The 22,496-nt window shown below is 26.5% G+C and overlaps 3 protein-coding genes across 3 annotated transcripts; 1 reads left to right on the forward strand and 2 right to left on the reverse strand.

Annotated features, from left to right (window-relative positions):
• Positions 1-8,064: 8,064 nt before the first annotated feature.
• Positions 8,065-11,371, forward strand: LOC107171276 (uncharacterized). Its single transcript, XM_015521514.2, has 4 exons — positions 8,065-8,304; positions 9,005-9,217; positions 10,064-10,197; positions 10,987-11,371. The coding sequence occupies exons 1-4, from the start codon at positions 8,211-8,213 to the stop codon at positions 11,221-11,223; spliced, it is 678 nt and encodes a 225-aa protein (XP_015377000.2). The 5' UTR covers positions 8,065-8,210; the 3' UTR covers positions 11,224-11,371.
• A 4,684-nt stretch (positions 11,372-16,055) lies between these two features.
• LOC149059531 (uncharacterized) lies at positions 16,056-17,830 on the reverse strand. The gene is made up of 2 exons (XM_089224693.1): positions 16,345-17,830; positions 16,056-16,268 (listed from the first exon to the last, which is right to left on the reverse strand). The coding sequence occupies exons 1-2, from the start codon at positions 17,828-17,830 to the stop codon at positions 16,171-16,173; spliced, it is 1,584 nt and encodes a 527-aa protein (XP_089080819.1). The 3' UTR covers positions 16,056-16,170.
• A 591-nt stretch (positions 17,831-18,421) lies between these two features.
• Positions 18,422-20,953, reverse strand: LOC149059532 (uncharacterized). Its single transcript, XM_089224696.1, has 7 exons — positions 20,934-20,953; positions 20,526-20,640; positions 20,376-20,454; positions 19,864-19,957; positions 19,616-19,769; positions 18,960-19,111; positions 18,422-18,650 (listed from the first exon to the last, which is right to left on the reverse strand). Exons 1-7 carry the CDS (start codon positions 20,951-20,953, stop codon positions 18,422-18,424), a joined length of 843 nt encoding a protein of 280 aa, XP_089080822.1.
• Between the last annotated feature and the right edge of the window lie 1,543 nt (positions 20,954-22,496).

The following is a 22,496-nucleotide window of genomic DNA, read 5'->3' on the forward strand; positions in this document are numbered from 1 at the left end:
CTTAACATGATTTAATTTTCAAAATATTTTGACTTTTTTTGAGATATTTATAGACGACTGAAATTTTCAATTTGTCTGAAAATTTTTTTTTGAAGTGTCGATAGAAATTTTTTGGCCCTATCAAAATACTTGAAAATGTAATACAAAGTTCCTCATAAATTATTCTTATAGTGATTAAAAAATTATAAGAATACATAGGCACGATTTTTTTTTATTAGCATTTGAAGTTCAAATATTGACTTAATACGTAAAAATTACGGCAATTTTCAAATTATCATAGATCGCAATTCATAAAAGTTTTTCTTTTTAATTCTAAGATTTGAGAATTTAATACAAAGCTCGTAATATAGTTTTGCAATAGCAGTTGAAAAATAAAAGAAATATATAGCCACATTTTTTTTACATGTATTCAAATTTTAATTTTGACAATATACGTAAAAATCACGAAAATTCGTAAATTATTTTATGCTAGAAATTTATAAACAATTTTCCTTTTATACCTAAGATTTGAAAATTTAATACAAGGCTCCTAAAATATTTTTACAATAGCAGTTGAAAAATACAAGAAATGTATAGTCACATTTTTTTTTTTTACAAGCGTTTAAATTTTAATTTTGACAACATACGTAAAAATCACAAAAATTAGGAAATTATTATAAGCTAGAAATTCATAAAAAATTTTCTTTTTAAATCTAAGATTTGAAAATTTAATACAAGATTTCTTACAAATTTGTCAATCTTTATCACAAAAAAAATGTCAACCGGAAATTCAAATTAAATTTTTATTAGCATTTAAATTTCAAATATTGACAGAAATTCGTCAAAACCATGAATATTTGCAAATTATTTTGTAGTTCAAAATTAATAATATTGTTTGTATTTATATCTAAGGTTATAAAATTTAACACCAAGCTTTCCATAAGTTTTGCTTCAAATAGCTATGGAGAAAATTTGAAGCGTCATTATAGGAAAAATGTTTTGAGCGTTTGAGTTTTAAATTTTTATGAAATCGTGTAATGATAACGATTTATCCTCAAACCAGGTATTCGTATATATATAAGGTATTATGAATTATGATAAGTACATGATAACTACACTAATTGATTAACCATGCCTTATGCAAAATGCGTCTTAATTGAAAAATAAAATATTTGTTTCAAAATAGAATATATGACAATATTTAAATATAATATATCCTAGATTGACAAATCATCTCCGTTCAGAATCGTTTTTCGTATACAATGATACCTATCATTGCATTCAAATTTAATCCCATCCATACAGTAACCTACTATAGCGACATCTTTTAATTACAATTTTCATAAATACAAATATTTGTATGTTATTTTATTATCCACAGCAACAAGGGATTTAAAAAACACGATATAATAATACTAAATGAAAACTCAAATTATAAAATTATTATATGATAAATTTATCAGTGATAATTTAATCTGCTATAACAATATGGTAAGATAAGCAATATGCTCTTAAAACAAAAAAATCAGCAATTATGCATCAATATTCATTATAAATTATTTTTTTCGTAGTATCATGAAAATAATTACAAGCATATCAATAAATATAATATAAATTAAATTTGTTATACCATATTTAATATTTAGATAAACTCTATTCAATGTTAGTATTTTAACTTTGACAGAAATATTATACATGATAGGTTATAAAAGGACATAATTTAATATTGACATATTTGTTTTTAAATTAAATGATTTCGTAAATACAATGTTTAATGTTTCAATTTCAGTCGTGCTTGTACTTTGTATAATTGTATCAGATATCAAATGATAAACAATATTATAATATTTACCTACATTTGAATAAACGATATTTCTATATAAAATAAATTATTATTATCATAATAAAATATTTTATATTACATTACATTTATAAGTATAATTACTTGTCTTTAGTAATTATTACTTTATAATAAATTGTATTTGTATATTATATTATATGATATATGATATAATATGTGTTATAGTAAAAGTACAAATACCGGTTAAGCCTAGGGTTCACCGGTAAATCTTAGGTTTAGCAGACTTCTGTTGCTAAATGTCCGAAATTTAGATTTTAAATACAAAATATTATTTATTAGCATAAAAAAAAATCATTATACACACAACTTTGACGATATAATATAACTTCAACCTCTAATAGAAAAATTATTGTGAATTTAAGCTAAACTTTGTTGAGTTAACAATGTTATGCGTTAATAAAATTGAGACAACACTCGCGGGTATTATATTATTATTATATCTCATCAATCTGAGGGCAACACTAGTTTAAAAAACAAAAATTTAGTATACTGTGTGTGAAGATGACTGGCAACTGTAGTTGCCTAGTCACCCAGTCTCCTAGTACCTAGGCGATTGCAGTTTCTTTTGAGTATCCCCGTGTGAGGAGGGCCTTTGTATACCCAATTAACGTTTACTTCCGACGTGTTCGAGAATATTTACCGGAAATCTGTATCAGGAGCATATGTTTTATTCGTGATGACCGACAAGTACTTATGTAACTACTGACGATAGTCTGCCCACAGTTCTAATACAACTGGCCACCGAACACAACACCGCCGCCGCGGAAAACAAACAACCGATGTAGTTCATGCGTCTCTGGTACTCGTACCTACTCCGTTTTGTCGTAATATTCTGATATTAGTAAAAATGTTAAAACGTTAACCAGCACGGCCAGCTATATAATATAGTACATTATAAAATGTGTTTGTAAGAGGGTCGAAAATATTTGAACAAAGTCGTGGTCTGCGTGCACGGTGTTGTTTGGTAAATGGAATTTGACCTTGGGTTTGTACAAAGCGTTCGGCATCGGAGGCGGTGACCAGTTTCTAACCAGTCTTCGTTACTGTCGAGGGGGTGTGCGACAGCCTGACGCCGGCTTTTAAATTATTGTGAGAAACAAGAATGCACTGGCCTGTTTCTTAGGGTGCGTGAGTAATTTATTATACTCTGCACGTGCACCAAGGAATGTGTATTCGACCGAAATAATAAGCGATAGCGACATGCTGCGTATACAAATACGTCGGCCGAGGGATAATGTGCAGCCGGTGTCGGGCCAACCTCGAAAATAACACTCACGATTGTGACGATGATAATAATAATAATAATCGTCCCCATGTGAACGTCTATAACCGATAGCGGTGGCACAAAGAGACGCAGTTCTCGAATGAGTTACGCACAAAGAAAATATTAAACCGTAGTTGCTTTTTATTATTATGCATAATAATTCGACACGACTAACTGCCGAACCATAAATGTTGTATGTTCATAGAAATATAAATGTATAGATATGGATTCAATAATTCAAAAATAAAACACTTTCACAAATTTTATCATCGTAGTTTTATTTTTATTCCTTCGTTAACTTACAATTAGGTACCATGTTCGATGTACGTGAAATATGTGGTAATAAAGCCCATAAATACAATTGCAAACGCATATAAATTTTATATTCAACTCCTAATAAGTAATTACCAAGCAAAATATAATTATATAATATATAAACAGTAAAAATATTAAAACATTTATCAATAGCTGGGTAATATTGACACACCATACAGTACTCTGTATAACTCTATTACTTGGTTGTTGAGATGATACCTATACGTCCTATTAGTATATTTTTATCCAGTTATAAATTTGTTTATATTTTATATACCTAATAATTTTATAATTAAATATGCTTAATTATTGAATTATTTTATGTAATTTATTGTATTGACTGACGGGTGACAACTTAACTATTTTCAGAGTACAGACTCGTGAATTACAAAATCACAATTATGTTGTATTATATACAATTTATTATTAATATTATTATTATTATGATCAAACCATTAAGGTGCATTGATTTTTGATACCCATTATTTATACAATAATTTTTTTTATTATTATTATAGTACTTTTAAAATTGATAATTGGCTGACCTACTGTGCTTATTATTATGATAAATAATGTTTTCATCGCAGTAATATGTAATGATAATATAAATATTTTGTCATAATAATATATAGAAATAAATGAATGTGTGTATCTAATATACTAGTTACTAATGTAGTACCTATATAACTTTTACCGTAACATATATAACGCACTGCTTCTTGTATCAACGTTTTATTTTAGTACCATTTAAAAATAGGCTGAATTAAGACATATAATATCTTATAGTGGTTTGAAAAGTTTAGGTAGAATAGGTTCATAGTAAATTTTGAATATGAGTAGAGATTTTAGAATAAGACTTTTTTGTTGAATCCGAATGCAATATAAATATAAACATTTATAGACTTTTACTAACCTAGATATAGGTATAATTTGTTATAATATTCTCATATATTTATATGTGGTCAAATTGGATATCTGAGTGTCGTATTTTTCGGATTTTTTAACACACTCAAAATATATATACATGATGAATGTATAGGAGGGGGGATAAAAACAATTCTTTAAATACCTACACCTCCCGGCTTATCGTGCCATATGCATCAGTGTTGGGGAAGTTACCTATTTTGGGTAATTAAATTACATTACTAATTACTTACCTATCAAAATTGTAACTAAATTATTTTTAAGTTACTTTTTTTTCATTTTGTCAAGTTACATTACTTTTGAGTTTTAAAAGTAACTCAATTACAACATAAGTTACTATTTTTTTTAAATATCACTGGAGGAGCTTAATAGCTATTTTGTCTATATGAAAATACAGAAACGAAATAATGTCAATCAACAATATGAAATTATTAACAATTAATACTAATTTTGCTACACATTAAATATTAATCTTTATTTTTCAAATTTATTTTAAACAACAATGCGTTTTCAAAATTACAGTCACTAATTTTAAATCACTTTATAGTGCATATATCTCCTGCTATGCTAAACAAACGTTCAACAGAAGCACTTGAGGGTAAAGCAATATTATACTTCAAAAAAATTAATCTCATTATTGGCATGTTTTTTAAATAAGTTAAATCACCATTAAAAATAGTAAATAAAAAACTTTCAAAGTTTCAAGTTCAGCATTAGAATGCTCTTGTTAAAGTAACGAATAATTTAGTTACAGTAACTTGTAATTTAAATGAAGTTAATCCCCAACACTGCATATGTTGTACCTACCTACCATAATATAATATCAATGGTACTCAAAAAGTATAAATATTGTCTATTGAGGTGAAACTTTAATGGATAATAATAATAAGGGACACCTCTTATTTTTCGCAAGTGTATACAGGGCGTAACAGAAAGATATTACAAATTAAACACAATATTATATAAATCAATAATATACATATGTAATATCTGTTGCACACTGTGAGGTCGGCCAAACTGTCGATATTCGGATAATTTCAAAGTTGATTCCCCTTTATTAGAATTTATTATTATACAGTTAGTAGACACAGTTGTATAGGTACACATTTTGTATTTATTCGTTTGTGTGAGATGTCACATGTTTTCTCACATTGAAAGTTTTTAAAAGCTGAATACCGAGTTACACTTTCCGATGATTAATTAGAGCAGAATCTTGGTTTAGCAACTATTGACCATTCCCGGATGGTTAATTATAATCAACTAACCAACGATACGGAATGACTAGTTTTTATGCCAACAATATAATACTGATTTATTTTAAAATGATTTTGAGACTTGATGTAAAACACTAATTTTTAGAATACTTTACTCTTAATTTTACTATTTATACCTAATATAATTAGATATTGTTATTATTATTGATATTAACTTAAAAATACTATTCCAAGTAGAAATAGACTATCAAAAAAAAAAAAAATATATATATATATTTATATGTTCAGTCTTAGATCTTGTTTCTTCTCAAACAGTGTATAAAGATCCTCGGTCTACAAACATGGTCAACAATTTTGTATTATTTTTCTTTTTAATAATGAAGATAATAAAACTATTGATTTTGTTACATTTTTTAAAGAAAAATTCAAAATAGCCGTAAGTTTTTTTTATACTTGTATCATATTTCTTTTTTCACTAGTCAAGTCTTTCTATTATATTCTTTAATTCGTTATTATAATTATACATTATCGTTAGCGTCATATTTTCAATAATTCAGAGTATAATAGAATACATGTAATTTCGTATAATAATATACAACGGGTGGCGTATAATATGTTTAATAAGCATCGTATACTATTACGCACTGCAATTATCTCATTCCCCTCCCCCTGTTAAAACGAGTTTTTAAAATGAAAAGTGGGTAATAAAAAATAATAGTTATTATTATAGGAACAAGCCATGCTTCAATAATATGTGCTTATACACGGTCCGTCGGATAACATAATATATTTTCGTCGACTCCTCAACACCGATGCAGCTGGTCTGCTACAAAAACCTCTCAGCAAACCTTTCTAGAATTTCCCGATGTATTCGACCGCTGAAGCATGGTGAAGTAGCGGTGGCGGCGCGGTGTTTCTCTGACATCTGAGACCCACACCGCCGATGATATTGTGAAATACGATGAAAAAAAAATACTATACACTAATGCCTATAAAGACGATCCGTATAATGTATTATTATTATATATTCCAACAGTCACATTCCAACGACGCATTACGACCACCTGCTCCGTATCCAAACCACATATCTTCCCACACGTCTCAATGAACATCAGAATGCACCCTGCGGCTCACACACATGACGTCCCATTACAATATAATAGGTATGTCTATCGTCCCCGCCTCACCGTACAAACACCAGCTGGCGACGAAGTTTTTTTTTGTGGGTCGAAGATTTATTATACGTTTTATTTACCATTTTATGTAGGTATATTTTTTTTTCTCGTTTCGTCTTAGTCTCAAGACATTTTTATATACCTAATGCATTATGTGAAGATTAACGACAGCAGCTGCAGTTAAAGAATGCACACTACAGCGTTTATAACAAATACCAGCTGTAGGTGTTGTTTGGGCACAAAACGATGTCTTCCCCTGAGAGTTGGTAAATAGTGATTGCGTACACACATTCCAGAACACATTCCTCAGACAACAAAAATAAATGTGCTTGGATACATTATATTTTAAAAAAAATAACATGTTTTTGTACACAGGTATAGAAACATATTATATTTTTACTTTTACGAGTATATAACACACTCGAGTTAATCTGCAGGATTAGAGGATGAGAACAATCTGAAATAATCACGCGATGAACGGCCTTATTGATTTCACGTATGATATATTGGTGTATAATATATTTTTATGTTATAGCACTTATACCACATTAATTACTTACCGTGTACATATTTCAACAATATTTTAACATTTATATAGTTATTCAAATTGTTGATAAATTTACTTGTATAGGGTATAGAAACGTACCATAAATAATAATAGGCCGTAAGCCCGGTGATCTAACACTTTGTTGCGATAACAACGACGAAAACCCGAACAAAAATCTATCGAAAAAAAGCCGGTAAATGCCCAAAAAATTACCGAATTGAATATGTAAATATAATAAATTATTGTTTGTAGATGATGGTATTGAACTAAATATGATTAATATGATTAACTTTATCACAATTAAAAACTGAATTACATAATTTAAATAGAATATTGATCAAACTATCTGACCAATTTTCATGAAAATTTCAGATTTTTCTTAAATATATTAGGAAAGTTTGAATCACATACATATATGTATAATATATACCAGAGCTATAGTTAATATATGGAATATTAACTGACTGACACTAAAACTGAGAAACACCCAATATAATGCCGTGTTTTAAATCAATTATTCATTTTTCCACATGCAAAGTCAGGTTATGCCGAAATTATAAGCTTAATAGCTCTTGTAATAAACTATATCTATTTGATATTTTTGTTTATATTTTTACCGACGAACACGTATATTCACGTAATATTATTATAATATAGTGTAGTGGGGGCAGAGTCCTGAACGGTGCAAGCCTGTGATGTTGCTAAATATATATGAAACTTTTGGTGGGGACTACCACCACCACCGCTGCTGATGAGGGGGCCTATAAAATGACTCACGAAGGGTCTCTCGCTATCATTGTGCGATCCGTGTACTTACCTACTGCTTCTCCCAGTTCACTACCCACCTTGTACTTTTCTCTTGTTCAATCGACATCAAATTTATATTTTCTTTGCCTTCTCGATTGTCCTGCATTTTGAAAAACGCAACGGCATGATGAAAACGATATTAGTAGCGACGATTTGCGCTATGTTTATTACTTTGAGTGGAGCAGACATTAAACGTGCTAGTCTAGATATTCCAGCACGTAAGTATCTACTTGCATGAATATTTTAATTTAATTAATACCTAGTTGAATTGAATTTCATAAATTATTCAGCTTATTAATTTTTTTAATTTTATGAAAAAGATTTTTTTAAATATTTTTAAATATTTTTCTGTACCTATTTCAAAAGAATTTAATATTAATTTAAATACTACTTTTCATTCATTATTTTTGTTATATTATTTTTAATTGTTAGTCCAATTAATAAAACAACTGTGATCATTGCAATATAATATAATAATATATTGCCTCAATGTCCAACGTTATTTCGTCGATCATTTAAAAAACGGTGCTTTTCCATCAAAGGAAATTGATGTGTTCACTTAATTTAAACTAATTTTAGCATATTTTATATCTCAGTATACTAAATTTTTAATTAGTTGTATGACAACATTTTTTTCACAAGAAATTTATAAAATATCTACCAAAATTATTATGTTTAATTATCTATCTCTAATACATAATATTAGCTATATTAAAATAGTTCTCTCATTTCGTATTTTGGTAAAATAATTATAAAAAATTAAAAGTAAGATTTTAATGATTTAAATTAATGAAGGAATACTAGGTATATAGATTGATAGTTTTCACCAGTTTCATTGTTTTTCCTTTCACCACCAACACAATATAAACACCATACCTATATTAATAAGTAATTTAATCGATGTACTGTTTGTTACAGTTAAACCATTTTTAGGCCTAGATGTCAAAGACGTGTGTACTAGTTCGTTTATTGGAGGGTTGAATTATTCAGTGAGTGCTGCGGGCTTGGATTCGCCACAAATTGGTGGTTGCGCCAATATCGAATATAAAAGAGTTCGTGACAACGTGAAAAAGTCATTTAATTTGTGGCTTAACCATTTACAGCATAACAAGCCTCAATGTGGCCAAGAAGGTACATGTAACAACTTTTTATTTTAAAATAAAACAGGATTCTATGTCCCTTCTATATCAGCTATTCCATTTATTAACAATATATATATATACCTACTTATTGTACCATATGTAGCGGATGCATATTAAATACATTGTTAACGACCTATTTAATGTGGAATCCATATTGTCCAAACAGGCCTATTTAGCCAAATACTTAATGTTTTCCATTGAATATAGTAGGTAACTAGGTAGGTGTATTAAAATTGAATTCCAGTATGTTACATCCGACATTTACTATAACGATTGAAGGAGCCACTTTTTATTACTATCTTAATTATCATAAAAAATAATAATAATTAAAATTTAAAAGAAAAAGAAGATGAAAAATGAACGGTAAAAAAAATGTATTTATTTAATTAGGTATATTAATTTTAGTTAAATACTGAAATAATATTTATTAAATTTTAAAATAATTACCATAAATAAAATTTAAAAATATACAATATACATCCTTACGAGTATATATTTTTTAGGAATCTTGTTCTTAAATAATTTTGCTATACATAACATCAGAAAGCATTAAAATATCTGCTATAAATAAGCACATCAATATTTATGCCTATTTCAGATGCTTCATTTGAAAACTTTACACTAGATTAATTCTACTAAACCTTACTCCCTACGCTACAACATTTTAGTATTACACTGTTTAAATTTATTTTGAATCTAAATTTTAGATGATAAACTATCTGATGAGTATACAATAAATTATAATATACCTATAAATATGATTTTAAAATATCTTACAATACCATATTTACCAAGCTTGTAAATTGTTGTTTTGTCACCATGGACGACTATTCAGGTATGGAACACATCATTTTTTCCTGTATGGGAATGCCCTTGTCATCACAAGAAATCAATAAATATGGAAGTCAGTTTATACGTCTATACGGCCGAGTTCCCAACAAGAAGGGTGCAGAAAGTCTCAGATGTGGCGTAAGTATATTAAGACTGCTATTATATTATAATTGACAATTCGGGTATTTAAAAACATATTTGAATTCGTTATTTAATTAACTTAATACCAATCATCCCCTTTTTCAATTCTATATAATCAATTCAAATATGTTTTCTGATTTCTAACTACATAAATTTAAAGTTGTTAGTAACCCGCAGGGACAGGTAAATATAGGGATCTTATATCATATATTTAAATAACCAGAACTCAATTTAAATTTTATTGCATACTAAATACTTACAAAGTAGGTAAATTAAGTTTTTCAATATTAAACAACTGCATCGAAGCCATAGATTTTCGAAATACGAAAGGTGTTGATGTAATTAGTTTTAATATAATATCTAAATTTCTACTGAAAACTATTACTCTTGCATGATGCAACCTAGATACGTTATATAGATTTTAATAGTAGGTATAATTATTACAGTTTTCTGACCTAACCGGAAAGTAACCTTCTGATATAACTCTTATTTTAAACCGTGTATTATTTCATCAAAAATTTATTGAAAATTGAATATTTTAATAAATTCTTTACATACTTATCATAAGTATGTAAATAAAGTAACTTATGGCTATGGGTATATTTTTTTCTTATTATAACATAATTTAATTAATCACAAATATTAACAATTTATATTTTTTCATTTATATTTGAATTTTATGATAGTATATATAAGGTATTAATTATATGTGTATTTAAAATGTATGAACGACTATGTATGTATTGATTAATTGTTTTCTGTTTCTCTATTTCTCGTATGCTGAAGTTGTTCGAGAAAGAGCTAGGTGACAACAAAGTGCTCCGTTTGGCGGTTAGCGGTGATCATTTGTGCAACGGTTTGTCAGACTTTTTCTCTGACATATTTCCGAGAGTCACCAAAGGGTCCAAATTGCTGGAATTGACAATAGACCCGGAATACCAATTAAGATTCAAGCGGTCAACAACAGATCCAGCTCCCTCTATTAAAAACCATAACTGGTTCTATATGTGGATGTTGGGTTGATTGGTTTTAGGTATTTACATTCACCACTACATATTCATTTACTGATATTTTTTTTTTAAATTTTTTTTCTTTTGTAAATGGAGTATTTTTCTCCGTAAATAATTAAATAAATAAATAATTTTTACAATAAACATTTTCTAGAAATAAACCAATTGTGTATTCTATTTGTATAGTAGTTGCCAGTACGCAGTAGATAACCTAATAAAATTGTTTTATTTTCTATAAATTAAGTGTATCACGTAGGTACAATGTACATGGATACGTATTTTTATTATTATTATGATTATCATTTTAAAATAAAATACCTACTTTAAGTAGGTACTTATACTAAGTAGGCTACTTATTTAACATTATGCATAACTTATGGAGGGATATATATGCCAGAATTTGTTATTTAAAGTTATATAGTCATAAAATAAGTGCGAGATTAAATAAAATGAAACTTATAGAAGTCACATTAAATTGATCGAATAAAAATATGAAATAAAAATACCTACTTTAATATGAAGTTTTTTTATAAAATTAACACAAAGAGAAAATGCTATTTTGTTCTGTGAAAAAATCATATTTATAAAAAAAATTATATTAAGTACCAGCTATTCAGTTTGATCTGCAATCTTATTGAAGTATAAAAAATATATACACCAAATGATTACTATACCATAGTAATAAGGAAATATTACTGCAACAACTTTCATGACTTCGATTATTTTATTTATTTTTTAATAGATATAATAATATTGTTAAACTATAGTCGTTGGCCAAGCCTAAGATTTGTATTTTTAATAAATATATTTTAAAAAAATGTACATACCATATTTCTTCTAATTTATTATAATATAGTAATTTAATATGTAATCAAATTCCTGACTAGACCATTTTACCAATAAAAAAAATACTTATACTAATTCACTGATATTGGCCTAAGTATTTTTTATCATTCATTAATAACTGACCACCATCCCGAAATTACACAGCTAATAGATTATAATTCCAACACAATTCACAACAACATAAATACTGATACAATTTTCTATAGTTCAATTAATTATAATTATTTAAATCATTTAATTAAATATACAAACTGGGCTGACATAATCGATAAGAATAATGCAAATGTTAATGTAAATATATTAACAACTTATTATAAACCTTTCTTTCTTCCATTACTAATCAACACAAACCAAAAAGAAAAAACCATAATCCATATATATGACCAGTTATCCATTAAAAACGAGATATATTACACAAATTATCCAGACAGCAAACTTTTAATACTTTAGGTGTTAAAAAATAAATATAAAAACTATAGAAATAAGTTATCAATTATTGCGAAAGCAAAAAATACTTACTTTGGTGACAAAATAAAAATCAACTTAAATAATCACAGAAAAAAAAGTAAGGAGTTAAAAACAAACATAACTTACTATAGACCAATTAGTTTATTAAATGTATTCTTTAAAATATTTGAAAAGACAATTAAAATAAGACTTTTAAACTATTTAGAAGAAATTAACTTTCTACCTACTTTGTAATATAGTTTTAAAAGGTATGCTCCTACTGAAGATACCTTGGCTCATCTTATTAATGAAATATACAATAACCCAATTCAATTTTATCTTCAAAAATAATTTATTTAATACTAAAAATCGAATATACATCTTAAGAAAAAAATATGGAAATAGCATTTGTTAGTACCAAAAAAGGTTCAATGTCTTTTTTACAAGTTTCATTTAGATCTTTAAATGTGATTTTAAATGAATTACTAGCTTGTTATAACTATTGGAATAATTAAAACTAAAATACTGGTCTTACAGTACCTAATCCTTAATAATTATCATGAATTAAAATAATTTTAAATGTATATTTTATCACTTACAAATTTCTTATTATATTCAATTCTCTTATACTAAATACTGTTAGCTTTTCACTTACTATCATTATATTTTTATTTTTTCTTTACTTTATTATTATATGAACACCTATAAAAAAGTCCACTTTTTTAGAAGGAGTAAGAATAGGTACCTACATGGCTACATATGCATAAAGAACTATATAGGTAGACATATAAAAATAAGTATAAAACAAAAATAATTAAATATAATGTTTATGTTTTATGATAAACTAAATCATTATTAGGGGCTGGTACAGATTTCCCGATTTTGATAACAGCAGATATCATCAAAATCAAAATTCGGGAGATCAGTTTAGCCAACATTGGAAAAATAAAATTCCCGCATATGATATTGCTTTTTTTACCCGACCAATTTTGCCAACATAAAAATACTAAAATCCTTTTTAATCGCCTTTAAAATATCTAAAAACCTAACTACCGCTTATCAATTATAACTAATGGTTATCAATATACTAACTACAAATTACAAAATAAATAATAAGGCATATTAAATATAATAATTGCTTTAATTGTCTAAGTAAATAAAATTTGTTAGATTTGTTTGTATACAAGGCATTGTATGCATTGATTATTATCACATGCTACATCACTTTCTTTAGCAGATGGTACTTTAAGGGATTTAATATCTGAAAAATATAGAGTTCTAATGGTCCAAGTGCTGAACAAATTGGAAATATCAAATGTATTCTCTCCTTTATATTTTTTACTGTTTCTACAATAAATATATTTATTTATTTATTATATTATACAGTTTGCTAGAAAACATACTTAATATACAGCACTAAACACATTATCTTTCTTTTGCTACAATGATAATAAAATAATTAATTGATATAGTGAATTTCTTTTGTGTTTGATAAACAGATTAATCAAAATAATACATTAATTTAAAAAACAAATCCAAATTCTTGCAATATTTCTACACTATACTGTACTTAACTATAATAGTATAATGCATGGCACATTGGCACTAAACTTTTTTTTCAAGGGATTCTGAGCTGAGCAGATACATTGTATGCATTATTTTTTTCAAAAACAAAAGTGATTACTTAATTATATAATTTAATTTATTTTAACATATACCACACATTTAAATTTCATAACACTCTATACCTAATTTTTTTAATTCTAAGTTCTCAATAGATAATATATGCATTGTAGGTACAATGTTTTAATAATGCTACCTATATGGCTAAAAGGCTGTTTTGTTTTATGTAAATAAGGAAATATTTTAATACAGACTTAAAATAACTACTTTAAAAATGATGTACAAATTAAATTATATTTAATTTTAGTTTTATAACATGATGATCCTTTATGATGGAATTATTGAACTAGGTACTTTTTACTTTTGTTTGATCAATATAAATTAAATTATTGTTTTTAGTAATAACTTAATAAACTAATTAATAAATAAAAAAAATACTTGTTAATTTTAAAAAATTAAAAAATATATTTTATAAGTATTTAAAAATAATAATTTATCTATTATAAAAATAACATGTGAGGCTATGTTAGATTTTTTATATTTGGTTTGTTTGGGTTGGATCATTTTTAGAGAGGGCTAAAGCCTTCCCTCGCCACCCCTTAGTACAGTGCTTGAGAATTATAGAACTATAGAATGTAATCATAAGCTATTGAAAATTAAGTTCGATTAAAATGAACATTAAGTTTATGAGTAATGAAACATATACCTCAACACACAACAACATTTTAGAATAAACATTTATCATGTTAAATTAATTTTGACCATAATGTGTGATGAAAAGAACTTCTAATGCCAAATTCATAGGCGCAACTAGACCAATATTTTTTGGGGTGCACAAATAGTGAAAAGCTCACTGACCCGTAGGGGCAAAGCCCCCCCCCCCCACACCACCACACCATTCATCCATTATTTTTTCCATTTAATAATAATAATTTTCACATTGCTTGTTTAATTGTGTATGTACTATGTAGTATTGTAGTTTATATAACACTGAAATAGATTAAAAATTAAAAAAAGAGTAGGCCAGCATTGCGGTGTAGAAAGTTTGTCATTCGTCCCTTCGGTCCTCGAACAGGATAGTGTATTCTTACAGTATTCGATTTGAATGCAATGATTACATTCGATCAAAAAACGATTCTGAGCGGACGAAAGAATATTCGCTGGTTAACGATGCGGGAATTCGGATTTGTGCTAACTTTTATAGGTTGGCAAGAGCCTTTTTTTTCGTTCTTATCAGGTTCGCGGTTATCAGTTGTTATCAAAATCGGGAAAACTGTACCCGTCCCGATAGCATATTACCATTCTGCACATCAAATAAAACCCATACAAAAATACGGCTTTCTCATTGGTTCATCATTTGGCGCGATAAAATATTTTAATTATTTATTATAAATTATCCATACAATTAATATATTATGGATATAAGTATTAAGTATATATTATTATATTATTAGAGAACTTATATATATTATATACGTATATTATATATATATATATTATATACGTGTTTAAATTTCATCAACAAATTAAATTATTATTATTATAATTAAGTATAAACATAATTAGATACCTAGCATAATATATAATATACATATATATATATATATATATATATATATATATATATATATATATTATTTTAATAATAATTATTATAAAGTAACTATCATAGTCAAATAGAATAATACAAATTAAACAAAGTTCTGTATAGGTATACCAAAGCATTTCTTTTGTTCAAATTATTTATGCAAACAGTAGTACCATAGACAAATACTATTTTAAAATATTTTATACATTTAGTATATAATTAAATATATATATATATATTATTTTAAATATTTAAAGATTTAAAATATTTTTATCATGGTCAAATAGAATATCTTTTGTAGACATAATATAAAGAGTATAATTTTAAATTACCATGCTCAAACAGTAGTACTATTTAAAAATATTTGTAAGTACTATGTGTTTAATAATTGAGTATATTAATTAAATTATTTTATAGCACAATTAATAGTTACAAGCACTTATAAGTTATAATAGTTTAATGAGATTTTGCATTTGGTGCACAATCAGTAACATTTTTAAATAAATTTCTAGGTTTCTTTTTTTGGTTTCTTTGTTCTGTTGAAGCAGGTCGACCTATAATATTATAATTTAATAAAATTAGTAAATCATTAAGCAATAAGTATGTTGTAGTTAATAATTATGAAGATACCTGAAGGTAGACGTTTACTTCCTCTGGTTATTCCAGGTTTTCTCCTTGAAATTGTTGTTGGTTGCACTCTTATAGCAGCACCATCCCTTTGTCTTAGTAACGTTGATTTAGACCCTGCAGTTGCAAGAAAAGTATTAAATTGTCCTTCAGAATTAATTTTTTCTAATCTGCTTTTAAATTTTAATAAATTATCATAAGACGAACCACCAAACTTTCTAACGTTATTTATCATTATACTTTGTATATCTTTCAAAATTAAAAATGATTTTTTTTCATCCATAATATCCTCTTTAAATTTATCCACTATTGTTTCATCATTTTTCATATCATTTTCATTACCAACTTCTTCATTACATTTTATTATACTATTAGCTTCATTACTTTGAACTTGTTTATTTGTTTCATGTTGTTGATGTAGAGTTTCTGTTGGTATTAAACTTTCATAAAACGTTGGCGGAGGTGCTCTATCACCTAATGCAAGTTTTGATATTAAATATTTATCTTCAACTGTTATTGGAGGAAAATTAATTCCAGTTGTTTTAAAATATTTATAAACAATGCATTGGTGTTTGCAAAATTTTCCATGAATACCTGCTTCACATGAACAAACACCAATATTTGGCTCAACACAATACATCATTTTTTTATTTTTTTCACTTGGGACATAAAATTCTTCATTGTCAACATATATATCTTCTTTAGTGACATAATCAATTTTTTTAATTAATTTTTGAAAAAACAATCGAGCAGTAGAATTTCTATCATTGGAAAATTCTAAAAAAATTTTTTTATAGTATTCCTCCAATTTTGTACAACTAAAGTCAATCAGTGAAATAACATTGTAAGCTTTAACGCGACATAATATATTTTCCTTGAAAATTCTTACTGATACTTCACTGAAGTTGTTGGTTTGATGGCCTCTATTAGTATGATCCCTCCAAGCTAAACACCAGTTTTCTTTGTATTTCCAATGATGAACAGTGATGTATTTTTGCCACATAGGATAGTTACTTCTAATATTCATAGTTTCGATATATTTTTCTTGTGCCTCTTCAGAAGTCTGCGCATATAACATTTCCCTAAAAGCTTTCATCATAGGAGGGCGATCTTCTTTTTTAATACTATTTTTACTGTCCCACAGCCATCTCCAAACTGATTGTAGTAAATGGAAAATGCAAAGTAGCGATCTCGACTGTGGCCACACAGTTTTCAGTGCATTAATTTCGGCATCTGAGTTATCTGTCAAAAATAAAGATGGGTAACCTTGACCACCAAATGCGTCTTTTATATTTTGCTTTATTAAATTAAATCCACTTGAATATGATGCTTCACTTTGGCCTTTGGATATAATTACACCTAGAGGAGCTGCACCAGCAGCACATGGAGTTAGTAAAAATGTAATGCAATGGTTTTCAGGATCACAAGAACTAGTTGAATCGACAAAGACAATATCTTTGGATAATGGCAAATCATGAGCTCGTTTCATAATTGGAGTTAAAATAAGAATAACAAATGGTTGCTCTTGGAAGTATAATGAAATCCCATTTGTAGCATAAGTTTCTTTTTTTTCTTCTAGTTTCTAAAATAAATTGAAAACAATTTCAAATAATATTCTATAATAGAATGTAATTCAAAATTTTAATTAATTACGAAGTAGCATTAAAGATTATAGGAAATAATTTGTAATAAATTACATCCAATATCTATTCTATCTACAATAAAACCAACACTTATTAAATACTCAACATCTGTAATGTCAAGTTATATTCTCACTAAATACCAAATATCCAAATGAAAATGAAATATTGAATATTTTTAATTTGTAATATACAATTATAAAATATAAAAATGCTAATTTTAGTGCTTAAATACATGCATAATTTAACTGATAACTGTATATAATAATTAAGCTCTTATAAATACTTATAATACTTGAAAAATGAAAATATAAAGTAAAATCTGTAATATGATTATGAAAATATAAGTCCACTTGATTTGGTTTACTATTCTGATGCAGTATAATAAATTTCAAAATTATAAGTACCTATTTATAATTTATAATGAAAAATATTTTATATTAAGTTACATCAATAATAATAATAAATTGAAATAATATATTCATCAAATAAACTATTAAACATATATATTTGATTACCATAATTACTCCTTGACCAGTACGGGGTCCTAGGTTTAGTACTCTCCACTGATCATGCCAATGTTGCACACATCTATATGTTGGGTTAATTCTACCGTTCGCAAAATTTTCAATAGGTTTATTTGACATATTTAAAATACTCTCATGATATCTATTAATTATAAAATAATATAAATATTTTATTTGTATACTTACTACTTAGGTTGATAAGATATAATTTTTTAAAAAATGTTAATTTTTATTAATAATACTAATAATGTTAGTGATTAATGATTATCAATTGTAATTTGTTTAACATTAGAAACAGAAAAAATGTTATATTTAAATATTACTAAGTTAATTCTATTATAAATATTATACAATAAAATTATGTTTAATTAATATTAAATGGCACTATCTATTATAAGAAATCAGCGTAAATAAATTATACTTTAAATCTGTCACATTATTATTTATTTACCGTAATGCATCTGATATTGTCATCCCATCATTAAAATACTCTTCAAAAGTGTTTCTTAAATGTATATCTGGATTTAAAAACTGTAGTGCTTCTGCAGTGTTAATATTATGATTATGAATATTTGAAATAGTAATCACACCTAAGTACTTATTCTATAAACATAAAATATTATTTAGTTGTTTAATAGTATTTAATTTAAAGTTTCAATATTTCAGTAAATAATTGTAAATTAAAAAATGTTTCTATCATTAATATAAATAAATAGTTTCTAATTTTATGACTTATTAGTTGATTGTTATTATAAACATTTTGTTTTGTGAAATATTAAATACAGTCAATTACGGCCAAAGATATATAAACATACATAATATTATGTTTATAAATCTGTTATTACAATTTACAGCACAGTTTTTTTTTTTAATTTTAAATTTGTTTTATAATAATATGACAATCACACAATGATTAATATTAAATATGTATATTATGTATAATGTAATTTTTAATTTAACTTTAATTTTAATATAAAATTACAAGAAGATGTATAACTAGTAACAAGTTACAAGTTACAAGAGTTATATAGGTAATTTAGTTACATGTAACTATGTAACCCTGAATACAGCTTAAATGTAATTATTATTTTACTTTGTTTTACCCACCTTTACAAAAGGGTCACTTTTTCTGGTAGAAACAGTGTCTATTTTCACTACAATTTTAATAAATGCTTTACAATCAGTATTCTTTGATTTACCTCTTTTGTTTAATGTTCTATCTACTTTATGGTGAGAACTATGGTGGCAAACATAATTTTTTCTGTAAAGTAATTAAAAAAAAAACATTTAAATTACATTCCTGATTCATAAATAAAGTTATTTAATTACATTATATTTATTAGATAGCTACATACTTGCATTGAATATATGTTCCATTAGGAACTGTTGTTCGTACATTCCACCTAGTGTTAGTGTTTGTAGAAAATTCTTCTACCCATTTACCGATATCTTATATATTATTTAAATTTGACCAAACAATAGTTATTGAGTCATTTTTTACAATAATATTTTTAAATGAAGAAGTCATAGTATCAGAATTTATAGATAGATTCATTTTTAAATTAATTAATGGATCACTAAATTATGAAGAAAATGCACCATGTAATCATACCAATTTAATCGACATCACATTAAATATTAACAACAGTAAGATTTCTACAAAATACCATACTTAGTTACTATAAATAGATATCATTAGTAATAAAATATTTATTGATAATAAAAAAAAGGGTTAGGTAATATATTTCTTACATTGTATACTTTTTATAAGTTTATAACCTCATTAATCTATTAATTTATAGTTAATTACCTTAAGATATAGAATATTTTAATTAATATACTCAATTATTAAACACATAGTACTTACAAATATTTTTAAATAGTACTACTGTTTGAGCACGGTAATTTAAAATTATACTCTTTATATTATGTCTACAAAAGATATCCTAAAAAATATGTTGGTATTAAAATATGTGAGTTAGAAGATTACCCCATTCTTAAACAAGTGTTCTTATACCACAACACAACTACCTATTCTGTCTTCAGTTCCAGTTGAACAACTCTTTAGTGAAGCAATCCAAATATTAAAACACAGGAGAAACCGTCTAGAAGATAAGACATTTGAGATGTTACTGTCAAAAAATTTAACAAGCATTTATCATTATAATTCATTTGTTCAACAATTAAAATACTGTTATTATTTATATTTGTAGGATTCACTATATTATATATAATACAACACAAATGTTTTAATCATTTGTGTTGTATTATATAATTAATATTTTCAAAAGAAAAAAGATTTATTTACTTAATTTTTTATTGGAATTAGTTTAATTTTTGGTTTGAATATAGTATAAAAAGTATAGACCAGTTTTCTTGAACTATAAATATATTATGTTAAGTAGTAATTTTTAGTTATACATACCTACTTGGGTGTTCAACCATGATTATTGGTGGATGTATTTGTCCTACATTGATGTTAGTACTGTATGCTCACTGTTCAGTATAATAATAAGTATCATATTATAATGTATGTATTTAACACGTATATTCTATAACATATTTTTAACCCAAAATAAGCCTTCCTGGTTTGCCTTCCATAATCAATTACTAAACCACAAATACAATGACACGTCAAGCATTAATAAAAAATTAACTATTAATGTTGTAAATTTTTTAAAAATCTGAATGAAAAAGATTTATCTACATATAAATTTAATATTCTATCTTCTTATTAATCTAGATATTAATTTAGCTAGTAATCTAATATTTATCTAGATGTTTTTTTTTTAATTATCTGAACTTCTGAACTCAACACATTTTGTGTAGCACTATACTGTGTGTCCACGTTACCTGCATAATATCATGGCTGACCAGACGCATTTATGTGTTGAAAAGTTAAATTTTTTTGCCAAATACCTAATTAAATAATTTTATTAGTACTAATGAATGCTTATAATTTCTTCAAGCACTATACTATATTATTGTATATTGGTAGCCAGTAGCTAGTATGCATTATTACGATACTAGTATTTAAATAAACAAATTAATAAATAATCTTACCTAAATAGGCACAAACACACAAAAGTCATGTATTGTGTTATGTAAATCAAAAGAACCAACCTCAATTTAAAAAACTATTTTATCCAAATTTTTCTCCTTCATTTAAAATAGAGTAGAATAATAGCTGCAGTTAATACAATTAATAGCAGTAACATGGCACATGTCAGTTCTATGCCCGGTTCACAAGAAAGGAGACGCTATGGTTTGCCAGAATTACAGAGGAATATCCTTACTAAACACTTGTTACAAATTAGTTTCGAACATCATACTGAACCGTATCAAGCCATACACAAGGGAAATAATAGGGGAATATCAGGCAGGTTTTACGTCAGGGAAATCTACAGTGGATCAAATTCATACAATAAAACAAATAGTAGAGAAAAGTCACGAGTTTGACATAGATGTGCACCTACTATTTGTTGATTTCAAACAGGCATATGACTCCGTAAATCGAGGTAGATTATGGAAAGCAATGACCCAACTCGGAATCCCTACAAAATTGGTGAGATTGATAAAGACATGTGTGCAAAAGTCCAAGTGCATAGTTAAGTTCAACGGAGAAATATCTGAAGATTTCTCAGTTGAAACAGGTCTTAGACAAGGAGATGCGTTATCCCCCACATTATTTAACATAGCCCTAGAATCGGTAGTGAGAGAAGTACTTGATGATGATGTTACGGGCCTAAGAACTAGAGGAGGACACCAAATCACACTAGCTGCGTATGCTGATGACATAATAATTATGGGAGAAACCGAAGAGGACCTAAAACGGTCGGCAGAAAAATTAATAAGTAAGGGAAAAGAGATTGGACTACAAGTTAATGAAGGAAAAACGAAATACTTAATAGTATCACGTAGAGAACAAGTACAAAATTCGTTAGTAGTCGGTGGATTTACCTTTGAAAGGGTAACAAACTTTAAATAC

Source organism: Diuraphis noxia, unplaced genomic scaffold (genome assembly GCF_037042655.1).
Source record: "Diuraphis noxia isolate RWA-SAM2 unplaced genomic scaffold, SU_Dnox_SAM2 contig0001, whole genome shotgun sequence".
NCBI lineage: Eukaryota > Metazoa > Arthropoda > Insecta > Hemiptera > Aphididae > Diuraphis > Diuraphis noxia.